Raw genomic sequence first — 24459 nt, forward strand, 5'->3', positions numbered from 1 at the left:
GGGTGAGTTGGTTTAAGTCACTCACAGGTAAATTAACAGTGCAAATGAAATAAAAGACACAAAAAGAGTATATAGAGGACAGGCACTGTATTCGAAAGCAACTTTATTTTAGTCGACAAGCCAAGAAAACAACATACTGTACATGTGCCAAAGGTTTAGCAGTGAAAAACCACAGCAGTATCACATTTAAAAAACCAGTTAGCACCGTATCTTTGCTCTGGAAATGTCCTGTATCTTACCTCACCTAGTAGATGGCTTTTGCCATTGAAAAGAGATACTGAAGTATCACTGATGCAAGCAGAGCCCAGTCTTTCTATAAGAAAAGGTTCTCAGCAATTCAAGTGCAAAGCGCCCTTTCTCTTACGAAGAAATTTTTATTTACATGAACCATGGCTCATATCCTGGCTCAAATTTAAAACAGCAGCAGTGTGGATATTCTGCAGATGCATATTCCGATTGCTATCGCGATAATGTTCATTTTATCTTGCTTGGTCACAAACACATTGACTCGTGTAAACCTTGCCATATGATAAAGGAGTTTGATGTCACTCTGGCACAATTGATACATAAGGCTTCAAGTGCTTCTCGGGGCAGGAATTAGAGACATTTCTTTCATCCATAATGAGAGACAGCATCTGGGGGACAGGCAAGCAATGTCTGGCGGTAAAACCAACAACGGTGCAGGTGTATGTGCTTAGAACCACTGTCACTGAGTTACCGGCTCTGGTAGCTCAATATCTATGACATTGTGTTGCTGAACATAGCGTAGCCATATTTCAATGGAGGTGAAACACAACTAAAATATGGTGCACAAGGAAGAAGCCAAGGTAGGCGATCGGTTCACAGCCTATGATGTGCCTCAAAGGCAAGGTGTAGCCTTGCTCGTTATTCTTTTACAAGCAGGTAAAAGACATAAAAGATTCAGTGCATCTTTATTCAAATAAGAAGGATGTCCGTTGTGGGGACGCCTTCGTCCCCTGCGTTCGCTTTCCCTCCACGCACCCCACTGTTGTTAGCTGCCCCCCCGAAAAGCACTCCTCTCGGTTCGGTTACTGTAACTAACAAGGGAGGGCGCTCGCGTCGCAGCGACACCAGCGCCACGGATGGCGTTTTGCTGCGCGCTCGCGGGGAGCGACGGGGTCTCTTCTCTCTGGGATCGGGAAGCGAGCAGACGTTTCGCTCGCAGCTTCGCTCTTCGTCGACAGGCGCCTCTCGGTCGGAACTTATTCCCGCCGAGCCCGTCCCGCTCGACCTCGGAGTTCCCTTTGCCCTACCGTGAGCGGACGTTCGCTCGTAGCCGTGCTGGTGAGTCGGACATCCTAGATTCCTCAGTGTATTTTGTTGCTAGCTGGCGTTATTGTTGTTATAGCAATAAATGCCTTGTTTGTGTCAGCCAGTGTGTCGTTCCTTTGTTCCCGTAGAGCACGGCCCGCCGTGGTCGGCGTGCGCTCAGTAGCGTACGCGACCACGGGGTGGGGTCCGCGCGGTTTTGAACTGAGTCAGCCGCGCTTAAACGGGGAGAACGTATTTATCTCCCCCATTTAAACCCCACATTTGGCAGCCCAACGTGGGGCCTGCTCTTGGAACATTGGACGACAGTCTGTTCGGTTCGAGGAACGCTCTTTGTCCGGACTTGACAAGTGCTAGGCCTAGAGTGAATTTTGATCGCTAGGACCTGCGGCATGCTTTCTTGAGTGCGAGGTGTATTGCGCTGCAGCATGTTTGAACTTTTCGACATGCTCAGCATGTTTTTTTTTGTGAAGTTTTCTTCCTGGAATTTCTTCAAGAACCACTTGGTCCGCATCGAGGGAGCGCGAGGCCTAGCGCCCGCGGAGTTGCCGAGCCCGAAGCGAGTGAGTACGGAAGCCGCGTGGGTGGTCCGAGTTTTCTGTATAAATTTTCTCGCTGTCTCTTTTTCGACTCTGGGAGTCGCGGCTCTGGGAGCCGGGTGGCCTGGGGCCACGGGTGCCGTAACGAGCTCGCTGGTATTGCAGCTCGGCACCGGGCGTTCCGACACCGTCCGATACGGTGGGCGCCGATCACTCAGCAGCTGCTTCGTGCAGTGAGCGGGGAGGACCACCCCACAACGCTGATGTCTCCTCGCGGCTGCGCGCACGAAACCCGTTTCGGGTCTTTCTTTTGTTGGGGGTCGTCGACCTTCACTGTGGTAGTGAGGCCTAAGGCTATTCATAGCTGCCTGCACCTTGTCAAAAGTGACACGACCACCGGACCGTGGTGTTGAGAGGGGGCGCACTTTGCTGGCCACCCGTTTTTTTTTAACCTCGCATGAACTGAGCATTCTCGTTCAACTCAAGAAAGGGCTTTGTTCACTCGAACTTTGTGTTGCACAGCCGCCCGACACGTTTTGCTAGCGAGTTGAGCATTTGAGCCACGAGGCCCTTGTGTACGCCGTTTCCCCTCTCGTGACCTACGTTAAAGGCATGCGGAGTGTGTTTTGGCAATCTTTCAGATCCAGCGGAGCCACTGCGGCTTGCTGTCTTGTGCACATCGTCTCGCTGCCGCCTGCTGCGACGGAGCGGCCTGTATCCTGTTCGCCGCATCCATCCGTGGCGAGACCAGACAGCAGCCACCTCCGGCTGCTGTTACCCTGGCGACTACTGCGGAATCTTGGCCTGCAGTGGTCAACCGGCCCTCCTCTTCGCGGGCCTGCGGACACATAGTCCGCGGGCCATGCGAGACGTCCCAGCGGAGACCTTCACGTCGCCTTCGGAATACCGCGGAAGACTGCGTGCACTCTGTCGGCGTGACCTCCGCTGCACGACCTGCCTCAAGTGCATGAAGACCAGGAGACTCCTCCATAGCATGTAACTTGCAGGCGCGTGGGTCTATTTAAGGTTGGGGGGATGTGGGGACGCCTTCGTCCCCTGCGTTCGCTTTCCCTCAACGCACCCCACTGTTGTTAGCTGCCCCCCCGAAAAGCACTCCTCTCGGTTCGGTTACTGTAACTAACAAGGGAGGGCGCTCGCGTCGCAGCGACACCAGCGCCACGGATGGCGTTTTGCTGCGCACTCGCGGGGAGCGACGGGGTCTCTTCTCTCTGGGATCGGGAAGCGAGCAGACGCTTCGCTCGCAGCTTCGCTCTTCGTCGACGGGCGCCTCTCGGTCGGAACTTACTCCCGCCGAGCCCGTCCCGCTCGACCTCGGAGTTCCCTTTGCCCTACCGTGGGCGGACGTTCGCTCGTAGCCGTGCTGGTGAGTCGGACATCCTAGATTCCTCAGTGTATTTTGTTGCTAGCTGGCGTTATTGTTGTTATAGCAATAAATGCCTTGTTTGTGTCAGCCAGTGTGTCGTTCCTTTGTTCCCGTAGAGCACGGCCCGCCGTGGTCGGCGTGCGCTCAGTAGCGTACGCGACCACGGGGTGGGGTCCGCGCGGTTTTGAACTGAGTCAGCCGCGCTTAAACGGGGAGAACGTATTTATCTCCCCCATTTAAACCCCACACCGTACATCTCGCGATTCACAGAAACAATAGATCGACATTTTGCGAGAGGATGAACTGTAGAGAACACAAGTTAATACTTAACCAAATTATCTTAGTAAACTAAATACCAACTGCACTTGAAAACAATTTGTCAAGACAGATAAAGTCGCGAGACACCATGTGTACCAGACTCAATACCATGTGTACCGGACTCAATAAAATGCTACCTTACAACCACAATTTGTTTGTAGATAAAATCAATAATTATTTAAAACAGGATGACACTTCGCTGTACCTCATATTAGGTGGCAGCAGCACCTTTAGGTGTACCATACATAACAGCGCTTCCATTTTGGCCAGCACAACACTTATAAGAAATGATAAGAGTTACTACAGAATAGTAAATCATTTAAACACATAATGGCAGTGCATCTTTTGCTAATAACCCCACAAGAAGGGAAAATCAACACACCAGTGCAGCTGACAAGGACTGGTGCAAAAATATCCAACATTAGCTCGAAATACTTGCGTTCTTTTAACATCAGTTATTCAAGACGGGCCTGCAAAAAGCCACATTACTGGCATAATGTCCAAAGCTTACAAATTTTCATTGCATTTCATAACTGCTTGTGCATCAGAGGGGGTTTGTGTGGTTGGTGTAGTTGGCGTGGTAGGGGCAGTTAGTGTTGTTAGGATGGTTGGTATTTCTGGGGTGGTTGGCATTTCTGGGGCAGTTGGTGTTTCTGGGGTGGTTGGTATTGCTGGGATGCTTGATGTAGTTGCTGCAGCATTCGCATCCTGAAGCTTCCGCATCATTCTCCACTTCTGGGTCTTTCTGCAAGCACTGAGACGTTGAATGAAGACGCTCTGTGATTCAGAGAATGGAAAGAAAAAGAAGGGCAATCGGAGTTAACCCCTTTACCATTTTTTTTTTTATCAACAGTGTCATTCATGCCAACATGAGAGGCAATGAAGCTGCATGAAGCCAAGTGTTTCATTTCTTGTAAAATAGACAATGTCATACAATTAAAGCAAATTTTACAGAGGACTGCTCAGCTCTAGCTAACAACTTCCAAACATCAGAGCAGCTTTCAACCAGGCAATTCAATTATTAGCTGAAAATCGGTGAAAAGGAAATCGCTCAGTCTTCTTGGAAATCTGAAATCTTTGCTCCCTAGTATTATCTGCACATAGACGCAGATAACAGGGGCAGTTACCAGAAATGCAACCTTCGAAGATAAAATCTGAATGCTTTTTTTAACTAATAGTTACCATTATCTTCATTATCATCACCACAGAAACTATGGATGATTCACCCCATTAAAATCATGCAAACAACGATAATGAAACTGCACTTCCCAGAAGTGAACAGGGTACAGATTGAGGCTGACAGAAGGAAGCCTCACCCGCACCACCATAGTGTATCATGGGCCCACAAGTGAACAAAGCAAGTACTGTATATTGTCAGTTATAAGTCGCCTCTGAATAAAGGGGTCACTTCCCAACTCTCAGCTCCCGCTGGCTTGCCGGCATGTCATAAATGGCTAAGAAATGACCAGAATTTCCTTCTCTTCATTTATAAAAATAAAAAGCAGAATTATGGGAAGAAACAGCAGTTTGCCTCAAAGCTTTGCTAGGTGAATGACCTCAAGTGTGATGATTATGCTGTCTTGACAAACCTGGTTTTTGCAGTCTGCTATTACAAAGCGTTCATGACTTTTCAAGACTATCCCCCCCTCTCCAGATGGCTCCTCGTACTACTTTATCCCTGCCAGAAGCTTCTAACCATTGTATACTTCCTCTTCCCTCCAATATGTCGCCGGTCCTGCATACCGGCCACCGAAATGCCGCTGCCTCTCATAATAGTCCCCCTTTGATATTCATGAAGCGGCGAACATGGATGTCTCTTATGTGGCTCCTCACTGGTCTGGTAGACATGTCCTTTTTCATTTTCTTCTTTCTGTCCCTCACACCAGCGGCTCATTCCTACACTTCCCAGACATTCTCTTGCTTGAGGACCTCTCCATCCCGCCCGTCCCTAAACATTTTCATTCTCTCTGACCTGTGCCTCATTATGCCATCTATACTGGTGGCCATCCGTGCCGTTCAATCTAAAACACTCCCACCTCACATGTGCATGGAACTCGAGGACACACTTGCATCACTACAGCCTTGCCCCGGCTTCCTCCGTTCAATGCCTGGGCACTCACGGATTGACGACAATGAGCTGGCTAACCAGCCCGCCCATGAAACTCTTATCCAGGCACCGATGATCCCCTGGCCAATACCCTCGTAGGTCAGGCTGAGATTGTCCCTTCGTGCCACCGTCAAGACATATTGCAATGCTCTCCACCCTGATTGTAAACTCTACCCTGACCATCATCCTGATATTTTTGTGCAGGAGAGTCAGCAAGTGCTTTACACCCTCTTATGACCTGTTTTGTTTAGGCTGTGAGATGAACTGCAGTTTTTAACTGTCTTATGCATCTGAAAACTGGCATTCTTATTACCTCAGTGGCATGAAGTAACACAATCTTTCAGACAGTTTAAAAATGAAAGACCACACACCTAGTAAAGAAAGGGTGTGCACATGTTTAGATCAAAACACCACAACACAAAGTGCCACCAGATCTATATGAGTGGTGCTTTAGGAACCAGCTTAGTATCAATCATGTCAGCTCGATCGCCTCTGAAACATGGCCATGTAGCAGAGCCAAATCTGCACTGAGAGTGGTCCTGATTGACCCGATCAATATCAAAAGTACTCAAGTGACAGCAGCATCAGACTAGCTTCTGATGTACATGTCGAAAGCCATCATTACTCGAGGTTTTAACTCCAGAGGATGCCACTCCTGCTGACAAAAACAACAGTGGCAAGCTCCTTAGCACTGTGTAGAGAGCTTTGGTTTTTACTGGTCTTGCACAGAACATTGCAATACCCACTCACCCAGCAGTTCTTCTGCCGGCTGTGAATCTTAGAGCCTGGCCTGGCATAATCCCAGGCCATGGAGGGATACCTTGCAGCCAAGGACCTACCCAGCGCACAGTACGCCCAACGCTTGGCTGATGTGTTTTTGTTCAGGATCAGTTTGTGGTCACTGTACATGCAAAATGAAGCCAGAGAGCGTCACTACAAAACACTTTCGACTCAGCCTTCTTGACACAAAGCATGTGCTGCGTATTAAGCCCGACCCCAAGCTGACGAGCTGACAAGGCTTAGCAAATGTCTATATGCAATGTAAGCTGGTTAGCCTGCAACTGAAAGCCAAAAAGGATCGCAATGTATTGACATGAGAGCCATGATTTTTTTAACAAAAGCCCAATATGCAGCTTTTAGCAATTCTCACTGAATATAATAATTGAACCGCAGTGGAAGCCTCGGGCGGAGTGGGTGAGGGAACAAACGCGGGTTAATGACATCTTAGTTGAAATCAAGAGGAAGAAATGGGCTTGGGCAGGGCATGTAATGCGAAGGCAAGATAACCGCTGGTCCTTAAGGGTAACGGAGTGGATTTCAAGAGAAGGCAAACGTAGCAGGCAAGGGCAGAAAGTTAGGTGGGTGGATGCGATTAAGAAGTGCGGGGATACAGTGGCGGCAACTGACAAAGGACAGGGTTAACTGGAGAGACATGGGAGAGGCCTTTGCCCTGCAGTGGGTGTAGTCAGGCTGATGATGATGATGATGATGATGAAGCCTCGCAGATCATAGGACTCCAAATGGCAGCATTGCTTAAAAGGACACTGAGGAGAAACTGAATTTGGTCTGTACTGAAAGGAGTTTTGTGTTCTAATCGCAGAGACCAAAGAGTAAAATACAGGTGTTGCCATCACTGGCTTATTTTGCAAGTAAAATGCGTGCATCAACACCAATTTTTGGGTACGGAACCCAGATATTAAACTACACCACTGTTCACTTCAAAACAGTAGCAACCAGTCCATTTCGGCGTACACATCCCGAGCTTAAATCGAGTAATGGAAAAATTTTAAATTCATTTTTCTGGGCCATAATTGAGTCTTTTGCTGCAGTACAAACGTCAACATGCCCAGAAAGAGCCGAAGAGTCAATTATAGCTGAGAACAGTTACTGAATGAGTTACCCAGAGTGTCCCTTTAACAATGTGCAAGCAAGCTTGGCCAGCTTTCAGTTATGAAGCATCACAGTGTGTACAGAAAGCATACAACAAAGGTGGCATTCAGCATGAATGTCCTGATTTGCGGGCATCAGAAGACCACAATGGAATATTCCAAATTTCAAGTATGAATCCAATATGCTTGTTATTCGGTTCATATAATCGATTCCAGAAACTGATATTCGACTGTGTGAAAATCTTTTGGCCATGAATGCTGCACCGACTTTCATAAATATGATCACAGGTTCTTTTTGAAGAAAGGAAATGGCCCAGTAATTGTCTCAGGTCTCAGTGGACACCCTGACACCCGAACGGACACCCTGAACTGCACCATAAGGGAAGGGAGGAAAGTGGGAGTGATAGAAGAGAGGAAGAGGTGCTGTAGTGAAGGGCTCCGAAAATTTCGACCACCTTGGTATCTTTAATGTGCATAGCAAATGGGTGCCTTTGCGTTCTGCCTCCATCGAAATGTGGCCGCAGCAGGTGGGCAAAACCACAATACGAGAGCAAAATATCCAATCATCAGAACTTAAAATGCCAGGCAAACAGCACAAAGGCATCCTCTTTAATTTTTTCATCATTTATCGCGTGGATCTATTGCGTGGATCGATCGTATTTGGACGCTGCTGGGCTTGTACCTCACAGGAAACCCTGCAAGTGGGCTTCTTGCATATCACACATGATGCACACAAGCTGGCCGGCCACCCGCTTTGAACAATCACAATGAGCTTGCGCGCAGTTTTTTGTTTTGTCCTTCCATATTGAGTTACATACTTAACACTCCCACCCATGGATCTAGTTCTGCACCTACACAACTCCTCTGGCATGAGCTCTGCCATTTCATTTGATTCAACTATGGTATGCAGGAAAGCCCACTCGCGAAATTTTGTATAGGGCTTTCAGTGGGGGGCTGAGCTGAGGTGTCTCCGGCAGGGCAAGCGATTGTGTAAAAATCTCGCCCACTGCGTGCTGAATTGTAATCCGTGAACCTGTGATGTGTCCGTAACGGCAGACTTGAGGACGGTCGGAGGGTTTCTGATGCCAAGCCATAAAATAGCCTGGCTGCTAAATTTCAGTTTCTGAGCTTCACCGCAAGCTCGTGGTGACAGCGGCTATTGGCTCCGCATTTGCCAGCTGTCAAAACCCAACTGCATGTTGCTTTCGGACACCGATTGGCACATCCTCAGTCATTTCTAAAAACACTCTCGCAGTTCCGATGTCAATGTGCGTTCCCCTATCCACGTTGTTCTTCCAGCATGCCGAAACTGCGCGCTCGTCAACGAGTTTTTCGCTTTTTGTGCAATGGAACCTCCTCACAAGGCTTCACCACATTTTCGCACCTCTGGTAGTCTTTTCATGAGGGGAAGGGGGTTGCATTTTGTAACTAGACTGCCGGTTACAATTTCAGGATTTCTTCCAGAACTAATGAGATTTTACTAGCCATTATGTTGTTTTCAGCTGTCAGTGGTGTGTCAATTCATGGATTTCATATTGTTACTCATTTTGCATGCCCATAACACAGCTTGCATACTGCTATGCAATCTAATCAACTGTGCACATTATGTTTTTTTTTTCACATGATGCTCAGTCAGTCTAGTTTTGTTTATTTTAGTAGCAAAGACCATATACTATATTTTGAAAAAAGAAAAACAAGGGCAACCAGATTTTCCTACTTATGCTTATCCTGAATTTTTTTTTCATACTGAACAGATATTCAATTTGATGTCTAAACGTATCTTTTTTTATATTCGTATTAAAAAATATCAATACACACACCCTTAGTTAAAACATACTTGTGGCAGTTGGAATATTTCCCTTTTGGGAAATATTTCAACTGCCACAAGTATGTTTTAACTAAGGGTGTGTGTATTGATATTTTTTAATACGAATATATATATATATAAAAAAACCTTTGGACATCAAATTGAATATCTGTTCAGTATGAAAAAAAAATAAAAATTCAGGATAAGCATAAGTAGGAAAATCTGGTTGCCCTTGTTAAAACATACTTGTGGCAGTTGGAATATTTCCCAAAAGGCCGCGGTGGCTCAGTGGTTATGGTGCTCGGCTGCTGACCCAAAAGACGCGGGTTCGATCCCGGCCGCGGCGGCTAGAATTTCTTTGGAGGAGAAATTCTAGAGGCCCGTGTACTGTGCAGTGTCAGTGCACATTAAAGAACCCCAGGTGGTCGAAATTTCCGGAGCCCTCCACTACGGCGTCTCTCATAGCCTTAGTCGCTTTGGGACGTTAAACCCCATAAACCAACCAACCAACCATTTCCCAAAAGGCTTGGTACATCAGCATGGCAGGTTGCTCATGAAAACAGCATAAACATCATCTGCAGCACTTGTTGATTCAAAGAGACTTAGAACACAGAAAATTCAACCTTTCGTCATAGACAGACGTTCTATCAGACGTCCACCTCCACCTCACCCGAGTACACTGGAAATATTTGCAGTAGCCAGCGCAGAAAGTTAACTGAGACAAGTTAAATTTCAGGACTGGAGGAGAATATCTGAGCTAAGCGGTCCAGAATAACACTCACTCAGCCAAAATTATTAGTAATTTTCAATGGATTCGAAACAGTGATATAACCTTTTGGTCACCCTGTATGCAATGCTCAGAAGGCTGGCCAAGACATGATGACAACAGTAATACATATTGCAGCATCACACTCACTTAAGGAACTGAATGAGCTCGTCACGCAGCCTTCCCGATAGGGCCTTATGCCTTTCCGCTGACATAGGGGCACCATGCAGGAGGGGTTGAACAAACGATGAAAGCTTTGGAAACAGGCCATTCGGAGACCAAGTTCGGAGATTCACCTGTGAAAAGGCACAAAAACCCCAAATATATTCACCGTCAGTCCCCATGTGGTTTTTTCAGGCACTTTCTAAGGTGGCAGAACAAAACCACCAAGCAATGGTGTTCCGGGATATCCACTCTTTCCAATATGGATGCCTTCAGTATGATCGCAGGCCAAAGTTATGCTTACATATGCACTACAATTAAACAAGCAGCATAGAAGGAACGATTACCTGAAGCTTTTAACGACTGCCTACAATTTTTAATCTGACCACTGAACTACAGCTATTGCAAGTTCGCCCACTATCTATTTTTACTCTGGACTGACATCAGTTTTGGCTAGGCCAGTGAAACGTTGAATATGTCCTGCAGCATTAAAAACAAATAGCAGTAACAAACTATACGATGGAAAACACTGCTGTGATCGGAAACACATATCTACTCCACAACTGTCCACCCTCAGCTCTTTCGTTTTCTGTATGCCAACATACCTCGAGACATAGCACCTAGAAACAGCATGGCTAGCATGGCACACAGTCTTTTCAAGCACAAGCAGTCAGAAGTAGAGTTTGTTCACACTGAGTCAACGAGTGCTTCCATCGACGAAATGCAGGAATGCTCGAAGCTCTGAAATGGTTGTGCAGAGCAGACGTCTGTAACAAATTATGTGCCAGTATTTGAAGTCTGGTTCTTTTATATTTTAGACATGCTGAATGGCTGAAAGATTACCTAAAACAATGTCAATTAAGCCCCATGGTGACTAGGCAATGTACTTCCACAATTACATATGTTATACTACTTACATACGATATCAGACTAATCACGACATAATAAAGGTGTAAAAGACAGCAACATGAGCTCGTTACTGCATTAATTTGCTAATTGTATTTTGCCTAATGGATGCAACTGGAGCAAGCAGGGGCCGAATTACAGAAAGATCACAATTTCAAAACAGTCACAAAACGGTCAAACAACCTCGCTTCTAATGGTTGGCACGAAATGGCGGAGATCGACCAGTAGGAGCAGGACTAATTGATTCGTTTGTGATAAGTTTGTGACTTAGTTCTTCCGTAATTCGGCCCCAGAGTGGATAACCTTTTTTTTTTTTTTAGAAAAGAGGGGGGGGGGGGATAAAAATGACAAAACAAGTGCCTCCTGCCTATAAAGCAGTATCTTGAAAACAAGAGAAGTGAAAGGAAACACTCTTACCGCGTCAAGCTTTTCTCTGTACTGTTGTGTTGCTGGATCAAGAGTGAGCTCTGCATCGGAGCCTGAAAACAGTGCAGAAAGAATACAACAGCAGCCCAACTTCACCTCGTGCTTTGCTATGGTAGGATGATGTGGCCCAGTAATTTCACGACAACTGTGCTCATACGTTTATTTAGTCTATAAGCATTCAGACAATCCATAATACTGCACTGTACTTAACCTTTGAAAGGGCAGTGACGAGACAAGCTCGTCAGAAGCCAACAGTCAATTTTGGCTTATGATGAGTCTGGCCCATATGTACTTTGTAGCACTGTGTACTGGTTTACAGTAAGCAGGGCTCATCCAACACAGCTTCTTGCTTGGCCAATACATGACAGTATGGGTACTGAAAGATCATTTTGGTGCAAACTTAGTTAAAAGTGTGTCCGATGCGGGGTTAAAAGGATTTTCTGTTTCGTGGTGTGTAACAGCCCATTGGTGGACCAAAGCCGTTCCTTGAAAAATCCTCTGGTAATTTTGGTAATACAGTGCAAAGATAATGTTTCAGGCACTCTTTTTTCTTCTACATAAGAAACTACATATCTGAAGCAGAGAGCAAAAACAAATGTGCATTCTGAGTCCCCTGAGTGAAACTTGACCCCTTGGAATGTGCTATCCTGCGTACAGTTTACTTTCACTATCTTCACTGCAGTGGGACATAAAGAAATGGTAAAAAGTATATCAAAGGCCACGCTAAACAGTGCGTTTGAAGTCTGCATCATTAAAACTTGCAGTTTATTACCAGTAGTGCGCACTTGCGGAGAAAATTTAATAGAATGTAAAAGCTCTCAAAAGATCTATGTACTTTTTATGCATTAAGTGATAAAAATTTCGCCTGAAGTTAGAGTGAAATTTGTCAACAAAACGCAAGAACATATTTTAGCATTAGATGCTTTGCATTTCTGCATTCAGAGTCTTTTGACAAGCACTACATTATGCAGAATTCAACAGGTCTTTTTCAACTCCTCACTGAATCTTATGGCACACTATCTCATTTCATCAATGAACTACCCTTTTAACCAGCATGCTTGCCTTCCTATGTCACTTTATCACAGTGACATTAACATTTTGATGGTACTGCAACAAGATTTAAAATGCACAATCTGAATATAAAATGCACAACACACATACTACCCCAGCACGTAAGGATTTGTCTAGAATCAATAAATCCCAAGCTCTCTGTACAGTGATCCTGCGGTGCCATCTCATTAATTTCAAATTAATGATTTCACCGCAAATTTCATTACACCATTGCTGCCACATAGAATGTCAATAGTCATACCAGTTCGTAACAGGTGCTGAATGTTAATTATCACTAGTCAAATAACAAGGCTATAATTAGTTTAATGACTACAAATTATTTATATATAATAATAAGTACATTCTTAATTAAAATAAAAATGAGAACTAAAATCAGATCTATGCAGGTCCTTCTGGTGTTTTATAATCAGAAATTAAACCATTAACATTGACAGCATTTACATTTTAAAACATAAATCATTAAGAATGTGTCGTGGTGTGTGACTGCCCAGAAAGACCTGCAACACAAAACGCAATGTCACTGCGTATGCTGCTTCCCTCTAGGGCTTCCCTCTAGGTTGCCACAAACCCAAGCGCAGCAATGAATGATTGAGGATTGCAAGATCATGACCACTACATAAACAGCATGCATGTAAAGCAAGCATGGCGACATGATGACTCCAGCCCAGATAGACGGGCAGACAGAAAGCTAGTGAAAGCATGCTCCAAAATGGCACCGAGCTTGCAAAACAACAACACAAAGCATGACCATCTGCAAACAAAAGCAAGAAGCTGAAGGTTTTGGCAGAAATTTGGAGAGGTGGAGGCAGGAGAGAGACAAAGGACGTAAAATGAGGTCACAAGCCTCTACATCAAGAACATCTCAGCTGTGATGGCGCTGGTGGCATATCAGTTGTGGGCACCTCAAAGATTCCTTCATACATGTGGCCATCTTATCGTGAATCTTTACTGCAATCTGACTAAACTGATTTCATGGCACTTTGCAAATGGAGATCAAATCAACCAAGTTTACTTTCCCATACAGAAACCTGTGGGTGACCACGAGGCTCTTTAAACAAGATTGAACAAAGTTGAAAGTCAAACTAATCAGGGGCAAGTTAATGTAAATCAAACATAACTAAAAAACATCTGCCATTTTACCAAGCAGCCAGAAGTGTAATCATGGAAGCTAACAAATCAACTTCGGTTTGGTTTACTTTATGGGGTTTCCCAAAGCGACTCAGGCTATGAGACGTCGTAGTGATGAAATCAACTTCATCAGTAAGCATAGCAAGGCAAACTGAGTGCAGTAGTTAAGTGCCTTGAAAGTTAACTACCGCGTTTCAATGAAAACTGTTTTATTTTTTACCATTATTGAACCTCTTTCCTGAGAGGAATTTGGGCTAGCAGTCGCTTTAGGAATAAGAGAAAAGTAAACGCATTAAGTTTTGCACTAGTCAGTAATTGGCATGATGAGAATAACAGCATCATCACACTAAGGAACTTCTAGCAGCATTCTGCTTTAATAGCTCAGAATTCCAGAACCAAGTCCACAAAGATCATCAAGAACAATAGCTTCTTCATTTGCTTGCATATATGACTATGATTTTATGCTCAGATGAGTGTTCAGATCAGGTAAACAAATGAAAGTTATGTGTCAAATGACATTAAACGGCTGCACAGTAGCTTAACTTGATAGAAACCTTCCCTGCCTATTTGTGCTTGCTAAGTTGAATTATCTGAGTACAGTTGCCTTCGGTGCACCTCTCGTGAAAGCAAGAATGCAGTAACCACTTGGCATTAGCAGGTATAGCATATTTTCCAGACTGTGCCAACTATGCAATAAATTATATCTAGTTAGCCAGATGACTTCCAGATGTTGCCTTCAAGCATAAAGCAAATCTGGTTGTGTTAGAAAACTTGCCAAATCTGTTCAAGCAAACTATGTTGAAAATTGCTGACATGATGGAGAAAGTGACATAAGCACAAGAATAATCTAGGTGGACAAATGTCTTCAGCAGCTAACAGTGTGCATATGCCGAGCACGCACTAAGCATACCACGTACTTTTAGTGACAATGCCCAGAGACTGTCAGCTTAGCAGTGACAATGCCTAGAGACTGTGCCAACTTAGCACACTCACAAGCACTGCAGACAAGATTTAAGGAGAATGTAAAGGTCACCGTAAGTCCCCTTTATTTCCAAAAATTTAAGCAAACAAAAAAGTGACGCTTGCAGTTGCATCTACGACAGATGGTCTGTACCATACCAACGTGCCGATTATCTCTGTCAATCCCTACCAATACCTGCTTCCGTTTCTTCTGAACAATTACAACAAATGAAAATATATTTTGAGATCTTCAATAAACAGAATTGCGACAGTACTTTGTAATCCATTAAACCAGCTATGTACAACTACCATGTTCACATTGTGAATAGAGTCAGATTGACATGAAATCTGCAATGTTTTCCAGTCTTCATTGTGAACTGAGGCAGAACGCTAGTTACTTGGAATGTTCATGAATAACGACTGTTCTGTTAAATTACTGTATTCCGGATTTGTTTAAAATTTTGTTTGAAGATGTGAACTCGCATGGCAATTTATATTGCGATCACTGCTACCTCGGATGGGCCCCTACGCACTTTTCAAGCTGTCATAAAACAGCTTTTTCGCCTGGAGACCTTCAACCTTGATTTGAAAATAAAGGAATTGAATATCTCCTGTTGTTAAGAAAACACATATGGAGAAGGCCTCGCATGGACTGACTTTACTCAGAGCTCACCATTATTCATCGAGCCATTCCCATCGGAGATGAAATCCTCACTGGAGTCAGAGTAGAACAAGGGCTCCTCTTTTATGATGATGTCTACAAGCTGCCGATTACGTTCTGCACACAAAATATAGCAGAGGCACACGTTCAAGAAAACCTAGCAGGTTTACTTCAATATAATAAAAAGCAGCAGTTCACACCCTAACAACACATTAGCACAATGGATAAGAAGCTGTACAAATAAATTTCTCAACATAAACAGCAAAATAAACTCGAAAACAATTGAAACAATGAAACTAAACTTTTCTTTTAGTCGTTTGGACAAACTGCCACTTAATTTATAATCTATCTTCAGATCAGGAGCCTGTGTAGAGCAACAAACAATGCAAAGATTAATTCTGAGCTAACAAGAATTGGGGAATTTTTGGTATTTCTTTCAGTCACACCTTTTATTCTGCAGATTCTGCAAAATTTTTGAGATTCTTGGGCACATCATAGTATCACAAGAGAAACGTCACAAACAAGAAAAGTATCCCTGTGAAAAAATACTTGTTCGTTAATAAGACAATTTTCTGACAGCACAATAACAGATGACCTCAAAAACCAAGCAGATCTGCGAAACTGTCATGAACACCGCGAGCCAGGTCAGCAAGTATTGTTTTTGAAATACTTGCGTATGTGTACAAAAGACCAACCAGAATGCATATTCGTGTCTCACATCAACCACATCAGACAACATGAAATACTAAAGCGGTTTGCTATCAGACAACATGAAATGAAATACTAAAGCGGTTTGCCAAGGGGAAAAGGCGTGGTCAATTAGTAGTACAGGTGAACATGCAGAAAGAACACCTGAAATATTTAAAATCCACGAGATGTGCATGCTTTTATGCCAGACCCTCTTGGCACCGCAATTTACCAGCTAATTGAAACATTGGTAATTAGACTGCCCTGTGAGTAATGCAACCACAAATTTGCTAAAAGTGAAACTCTTTTGTTAAAAAAATTGAATACTGTTTTATGAGTTGCATGGCAAATATACAATTACTTGCCAATGATTGGCATGGTGTATGATCAGGAGATTTAAATATAAATGCTTCCCCTGGATGTACTGCTACAGGGGCGCTAAAGACATGCAATTCATTTATTTTAAAGAAGTGGCATTGAGATTCTGTAAACGTTATCCATTTTGTTTCATACACATTTAGAGAGATCCTTTTGTCACAAGAAAAGTAGTTTCAATGAAGCTATTTGTATCTTCCATGCCCTCAATGTAACTAATGATATCACTCATGATATTGTATAAGCTTTGATGGGCAAGTTCTGAGTGACATTTATGAAGATAGAAGCCAGACGTTTGGCTCGACTTGATCATATACTCTAGGCCGACGACATGGTATGCTGGTTGCTCCAAAATGCACAGTGCAACGTCATCAAAACGACATGTGATCATGCACAATGCAACGTAATGAAAATGACATGCAATCATTTACTACACCACATAAATTGTTCATGCAAACACAAATGTTTTCGTTATTTTTAGGTTAAATAAGAAAAACTTCACAGCAACATTGGCATTTTCATGTGCAGCTTTTCCTTCATCATATAGTCATAATCAGACACGACATTTGTTTAATGGCCCCAAAATTAATACAGCTGTCAGCACTCGCAGCATGCCTAATAAAAGGCAGCAAATTCAAACTTTTCTCACAAAAGTCACAGGCCCCCTTGACCACAAATCGTAGACAAACAACAGCACTATGGACGCGCAATGTGTGCCTTCCACAAACTGAGTGGTAGAAGAAAAGAAAAGTTTTGTTCTTCCCAGCATGCAGTTTCAACATGCCGACATCGACTCGAGGTATATCGCCTAACTTAACAAATCAGCTTGTGTGCACATTCCCACTTCCCGAGCTATTTCAGGACGGGAAAAGACAAATGCTTACAACATTCTGATCACTACACAAACACCTGTTGCAATATTTTGAGTCACAAATGACCACTCGGTCTAAGAAACTTCAATGCAGGCTGGCATCAAGGGCAACGCTTTCTTTAACTGGCACGATATTTTGTGCGAATTTCGGTAAACATGAAAAAGCGAAAGCCGACCAAAAATTTTAAAATAAAGCACAGAAGTGGTACAAACAGTTCTCAGAGTAATCAGAACAAGGAGGTACCAGACATCAGCTAGAACATTAGATTGAAGCAAATGCTTGACAACTTGCTTGCAGCCTTCTTATTCTTTTTCAGCAGCACATCTGGTAATCTTCATGTTGCAATTTAACGAAAAGGACGGCAGCAAGGGCATACATGTTGTAGCACGCCTGGTATCCTGAAACATAACACAATCAGGTTCAAGGCAGAATACAAGAAAAAGCTTCCTTTGTGATCATGCTGATTTATGACAGAGTTAAAAACTTAATACATGTGATGCCACTTGGTGATATTATTTTACACCGTCAAGACAATGTTAAAAAATTTTTGAACAATGCTTTAAGCTCTACTTTCCAGCAACATTATTCCTCACATACTACACTTGACACCTTGCTGAATCGTTTCAATATATTTACTCTCATATTTATGGAGATATATGCATATGGATCTCTAAGGACTCTAAATGGATGCAGTTACCATGGCTGAAGCTCGAACACCTCAATGAAAATTTTTATGAAACGAGCCTAAACTTACCTTTACTGTCGCCAAAAGTTACCTTTGATCTCTTACCATTGAAGCAACAAGTCTTCATTCTTGGACACAGCGTACACAACCTCATAAAATGAGAAGCACAGTAACAGGTCATTACAAGCAAAAGCTGCTATGAGGCAAATGTTACTATAGTAGAATATAACTTAAGTAAGACATGATGTTGGGCTAGTCGGTTCATGGTTAGAGCGAAACAGAACTGCGCGAAGATGACGGGACAGAAGAAGGCACGAATACACACACACAAAGCGCAGACTTCCAACTGACTTTATTTAGTAAAAAGCAGGGTGCTTATAAAGGAAATCACAGAAACAATGAGACAAGCAGAAGCAAAGGCAACGTGCGTATGGCAATGACAGTGTCAACAAGACCACGTGTAGTTGCAACCCATGAAAAGTTCAGATGTGTCCATCTAAGAAATTGATCTCTTGACTTGAAAGAGATAAAGAAGGTGCGCTAACACACTTATCGTACCTTTTGGAAATGAAATAAGCCTCGATAACTTCTCTTTCTGTTTTTGTTTTGGCCTTAGAAAGGAACTTTGTTTTTTCCAGGTAAGGAGAACAGTTTTTGGTGTCGCAGCTCTTACAATGCAAGGGTAGATGGACACATCTGAACTTTTCATGGGCCGTAATCACACATGGCCTTGTTGACACTGTCATTGCCATACACACGTTGTCTTTGCTTCTGCTTGTCTCATTGTTTCTGTGATTGCCTTTATAAGCACCGTGCTTTTTACTAAATAAAGTCAGTTGGAAGTCTGCACTTTGTGTGTGTGTATTCGTGCCTTCTTTTGTCCCGTCGTCTTCGCACAGTTCTGTTTCGCTATAACTTAACAAAACAGCAGTTGGCAACATTGGGCCATGGCCTGTGGAATCTTGTATTATTCCAATGGCCAATCACAACAGTGAACAAAATCGGCTTCCTAATATTTTAATGCATCAAACAAGCCACAGGTGTCAAACTTCTTGAGCTTATAATTATGTCTCATGATCGGCTTCTTGTTTAGGTAAAAAGAATAGCTTTAACAACGGTGTACTTTGTCACGGAAGAATTGTGTTCAGAGGTTCTGAATGTGGGCGGAGCTTTGCTGTAGACTTGAGTTGTATCAGACTATAATTTTGAAGTGGTCAGAGCTACCAACATATTAAAAATCACACAAAGTTTAGCACTACATACGTTGCAACTGCTCCAACACAAAAATCAGCATTGCTAGCAAAACTTCATGAGGGCAGTCTTGAAAGCTTTTGCATAACTATTTCTGAAGAAATAATTGTACACCCAGCAGCATGATGCCTACTTCGCATAATACAGTGAAAGGTGGTAATACTATTTGCCCCTCATTGACAACTTGCAGAATAGTGCACACCATCTGCAATACAGCGCATATTTTCCAACGAAAAATTCGTGTTCACAGATGGCATACTAATATAGAGAAATGTGGTAATACTAGTTAGTTGCCTCTCATTGACAACTTGCAGACTAGTGAGCACCATCTGCAGTAAAGCGCATGTTTTCCAATAAAAAATTTTTGTTCGCTGATGGCATTCTTGCATTCTTTTTCGAAAAAGAATGAGGGAGTTGCCCCTTAATCTGCATGAGATGGAAGTTGTTGAAAGGACACAATAGAGTAGCCAAAAACGCTTTCCAATGAATCCCAAAATATGGCGTAATTTTGGGCTAGTTGGTAATCTATTCTTGACAATAGTGCACACAGAAAATGACAAGGGCAAATACGAGAAAAGCTACGGACAAGCGCTCGTCTTCGTCCTCGTCGTTTTCTGCACGCGTTGTTAAGAATCCAAAATATCCACCGACTTTAGAGCGCCACGGTGCCATCCCCTCCCCAGTACTGGTCACTAGCTTATCCAGAATAAATACTTGCCCTCTCCCCTTTTGTGCTCACAGCAGGGGTGCGGACACGGGGAGGAAGTCAAGTCAGGTATTTGTCAGGAGAATGCATCAATGTATCCTTTAGACTACCCTTTACTCTAGACCTTGAAAGCTGGTGCTAAATCTGGGATAGATGGTGCATAGTACTTGAGACAGCAAACAACAGTGCCTACAAAGACAAGCACAATGGAAAAACAATGCAGGGCAAACGCATGTCCTGAGTTATTCTTCCGTTGCGTTTGTCTTTGTAGACGCTATTGTTTCCTATCTCAAGAACTGTCGGGGCTTCAGGTTCACGCAGATTAAGGGGTATCCCCAACTGTCCATTTAGAAGAACGCAATGGAGAGCAACCGACCCATTTACCCTCACATTAACCCCTTCTGTCAGCACAACAGGAAGTGAAAACGCAGTCATTCAATAAGTGTTTCTGGTTGGAAAATATCTTCCTGTAGGTCAGCTTTCCTGCAGTTCTGCAAATTGTTATTTAAAACTTGGCTGAGACCACAACTTTGTCCTACTTATGAACTTATGAAGGTTCTTTTAAATAGACAGTGTTGAAGGGATGAAATAGCCTCTTTGAATGAACCAGAAATATGAATGAAATGAGTTCGAATCACCGATTCCACTGTATAAAAATTTGTCTGCTCATCTCTTTATTTTACTGAATGAAGCAACAACCAGACAGTTAATGCAAATAGTATAGCTATTTCTGAAACTGCTGTTACATTTTGCAACACATACTGCAGTTAAAGGACGAGCTGGCTTTCTAAACCTGATGTCATCTCTTTCTATTACGGCTGTTTAGTGTTACCTCAAAAGAGCTTCGCTAGCAAGTAAGGTGGGGGATCATTTTATGGGGAGGACATTTATCCTCACATTTCGGCTTTATAGCTTCAAAAAGATATTGTTGTAAAAGATGTCAAAACTGCACATTTTAGACACGCATTTCTTCGTGAAATTTTTTTTATTCGCATTTCATTGCCGCACTGACTCAATGTGGCAGCTTTCAGAAGATTAGCTTCATTGTAAAGTGCACCGAGGCGGCGAAAAGGGCATGCTGTTACAACACTAATGCAGTTCAACAAACAGGATGAAAGTCTGAAGGATTAGACTAGGAGCAGTGCTTGTGTTCGTCTATGGTCTACCCATCCGTACTCTTTTTGTGCTGCATTGACAATTCATTGCAAAGCATCATTCATAGCACCTTGATCACTCATCTTGACAAAGCATCATGTCCCGTATTCACAAACACCTACATCTTGATGTGCTTGCTATGAATTTTTGTGGAGCCGTTCATGTATTCAGCATGTCTTTAGAGCAACAGAAATCTTTGCAATCAGCTATGAAAGAAGAACTAAGGAGAGCCATCAGCAATGCAAACATAGCATTTATTAAAATAAAATATGCATATTGAGATGAGCCATGACATGGGCTGGTTGATTCATGTTTTAGATCGCACGAAGCACAATGCAAGAACACAGAGCTAAAAGCATGAACTAACCAGCCCACAACACCAGCGGCTCGATTGTCCTAGTTTGCTCTGTGTCGTCACTGCACTGTTTTACATATGTACATATGGTGCCGCATAAGCATACCGCTGCACTAGACTATTTTCGGACACAGACACATAGGGAGCAAACGGATAGAGCAAAGCTTCCTTTTAAATTATGTTGACCTACTTTAAAATTTACTGAAATACACTGGTCGATGTGTGCGCCATTCAGGAGAAATAAATCACCGTCACTGCTGCTCAGAGTTGCTTTCGATAACACGGCTTCCCGTAGGTTTTTGAAAAAAAAAGAAAGAAAAGAATCCCTTAACCAGTTATACAAACACAAACTGCGTGCGGGGGAACTACGCAAAACAAAATCATTCACAAACGTTTACTGAAAAAAGTGAACGACAAAAACTTTGTCAGACAGGAAATTTGGCAGTTTTAAGCATTGCAGGCACCGACAGCTCGTACCTGTCACCTTGGAAGATTAGTTACAGTGGCACAAACACATCCCAATGCAGCGCAGAACACAACGTTGCAGCTCACGACAGGGAAAAACACCGATGACAACTCCTCAGGTTTCTCTTCGGCTTGGAGTTAGGAAACACATAAACGCTGTCAGTACAAACAGCTTGCCCTAAACGAGACACATTTTTCATCCTCTGTAAAGCACAATCACGAACCGCTATAATTCGATTGCAGCAGTAAGCGTTAAACTTTTTTTTTTTTTTTTCAACAGACTTAACAGCCGCTCGACGCGCACTATCGCGCACGCCTGCTACGGCGCGGCGTGAAACGACACTGCTGCCGCCTAGCGCAGTTGAACAGAAACTCTTCGAAAATATTAATTCTCGCAAATCGTACTGCAATAAAATTCACACTAAATTTAAAATTTTAGAACAGGAAGCCGTGGAAGCAGTTGGAGCAGTCACGAAGAACGCGCGCCACGAAGTGACGCTGAGCGGGTACTGCAGGCGCGCGATTTTCGAATCTCGCGAGGATTGGCCAAAATATATGCGGTTTGTTAACGGGGTTTAGCGTCCCAAAGCGACTCAGGCTGTGAGGGACGCTGTAGTGGACGACTTCGGAAATTTCGACCACCTGGGGTTCTTTAATGTGCAGTGACATCGCACAGTACACGGGCCTCTAGCATATCGCCTCCATCGAAATGCGGCAGTGTGCGGCAGACACAGTGCCCAGGCTAGTCACGTTTCTGATGTAAACAAACACTGATAAAGCCTATGTTTTTGAGAAACCACTACAGGGTGAGGAGGACTCTCTCTATCCAGGCGAGGAGAAATTTATAGTCTTTACTACTCGAAAATGACGAAATCAGGCTGTTGAGACCGACTGCGATAAATTTCCGACAAGTCAAAGGTCTCCTTACCGTCGTGAGCGTCGAAACGACAGTGGCTCACCGGACAGAGTGCCGTAGGAGTGCTCGTAACGCAGTGGAATTTTTGTCAAATTCGAACTTCCCGTTGCCTTTCTCCAGTAGCGCTCTGCGCATGCGCATAACCTCCTCGTCCGCTATTCATGGAAAACAACGTGTGCAGCGAACTTGAACGCCATTTCGCAGGGTATGACCTGCAGAGTGACGTACACAAGTTTGCTGCGCACGTGTTCTTCCATGAACGGCGTTCTACCAACGACGTGACGGACTGCGGACAGTAATTCGATGCAGGCGAGCAAGCGCCCACCTAAAATTTGAAGATAATCATGAAATACTGGAGGATGGGCGCTTGTTAGGTGAAAATACAGAACGAGCACATGATGGAGTGAGCCCCTGTTTAGTTCGACGACTGATCATTAAATTCAAGATGGCGGCCATCGGGGAAAAATCATTAGCTCTGTTAATTTGGCTCATGAACCTCCGTGATCCATGCGGCCGGCTTGCTGGCTTTTCGGCTACAAGAGTTCAACTTCACTGTCGTGTACAAAAGCAGCCGTCAACACGCCGATGCTGACTACTTTTATTTTTCTTAACTTTTCAAAGCCCTTTCTAAATATGTCTTTCACGCTTGCCACTTCCGACGCCTGGTTGCAATGGCGGCAACTTCAACAACTACCTCGCTCCTGTATCACCCATGTTTCCCAATCCTAACCTCTTTGACACCGCCAGTGATTCTCTTGCTACTTGCTTCTGTATTCACACCAGTTTACTTTACAAGAAGAATTTCATGCCCAGCAGTGTACGGTTTCTTTTCGTCGAGCTGGAAAGCTTTCACATCCCTGTTCAAGTGATGAACGACGATGCCACGTCTGGCCACTTGAGAGTTGCCCGGACCCTTCATCGCATACAAGAACGTTTTTACTGGCCCAAAATGCATTAAACGATTCAACGATACATAGCCAGCTGCGTGCAGTGGCAGCGTTTTAACCTCCCTACATCGTGTTCGCCAGGCCAGCTGCACCCTGTCTTATCTCGAACTACATCATTTGAGCAAGTGGGCATTGACCTGCTCGGCCCTTTTCTATGGTATGCGAATGGTAACCACTGGGTTATCGTGTGTGTTCACCCCCTAACACGATACTGTGAAACAGCCGCCATACCATCCACCACTGCCTCTGATGTATCTCTTTTTCTCCTCTGCTTTCTCATTCTCCGACGTGGCCCTCCTCGCGTTCTCATCAGTGATCATGGGCGCCAGTTTACTGTGGATGTCGTTGAAGAACCTCATCACTGCAAATGCGGTTTTTGTCACTAGACACCATATCACCCTCAAATGAATGGCCTCGTTGAACGCTCAAACCACATGATCACCACTATGTTGGCAAAGTACGTCGATTCTGACCACAACTGGGATGACATCCCCCCTTTTATTACGTATGCGTACAACACTGCGTAACATGGGACAACCGGCAACAGCCCATTTTATCTTCTGTACGCTCACGTTTCCCGCCGCTGTAGCGACACCATCCTTCCTTTTTCTCTCCATGACAAGCCTTCCAT

At 43.9% G+C, this 24459-nt stretch overlaps 1 protein-coding gene across 8 annotated transcripts; it reads right to left on the reverse strand.

Annotated features, from left to right (window-relative positions):
- Window positions 1–86: 86 nt before the first annotated feature.
- LOC149359916 (uncharacterized) lies at window positions 87–23615 on the reverse strand. Of its 8 annotated transcripts, none has more exons than XM_089572031.1 (8): window positions 21978–23603; window positions 18139–18182; window positions 17592–17746; window positions 15427–15531; window positions 11586–11647; window positions 10251–10396; window positions 6389–6539; window positions 87–4308 (listed from the first exon to the last, which is right to left on the reverse strand). In XM_089572031.1, exons 3-8 carry the CDS (start codon window positions 17596–17598, stop codon window positions 4039–4041), a joined length of 741 nt encoding a protein of 246 aa, XP_089428157.1. In that variant the 5' UTR covers window positions 17599–17746; window positions 18139–18182; window positions 21978–23603; the 3' UTR covers window positions 87–4038. The 8 variants fall into 8 exon arrangements, with proteins under 8 accessions (XP_089428157.1, XP_089428156.1, XP_089428160.1 ...); XM_089572030.1 differs by having other exon boundaries at window positions 18125–18182; XM_089572034.1 differs by having other exon boundaries at window positions 17640–17746; window positions 21978–23597.
- Between the last annotated feature and the right edge of the window lie 844 nt (window positions 23616–24459).

Source organism: Amblyomma mixtum, chromosome 2 (genome assembly GCF_055824585.1).
Source record: "Amblyomma mixtum isolate Tamu chromosome 2, ASM5582458v1, whole genome shotgun sequence".
Taxonomy (NCBI): Eukaryota; Metazoa; Arthropoda; class Arachnida; order Ixodida; family Ixodidae; genus Amblyomma; species Amblyomma mixtum.

Excerpts from the sequence above, each read along its gene's own strand:
- LOC149359916 (XM_089572029.1), bottom strand. Across the intron at positions 10,397-11,585 it reads ACAGAGAAAAGCTTGACGCG|GTGAATCTCCGAACTTGGTC; the intron begins GTAAGAGTGTTT and ends GCCTTTTCACAG. Across the intron at positions 4,309-6,388 it reads GCCGGCAGAAGAACTGCTGG|AGCGTCTTCATTCAACGTCT; the intron begins GTGAGTGGGTAT and ends TCTGAATCACAG.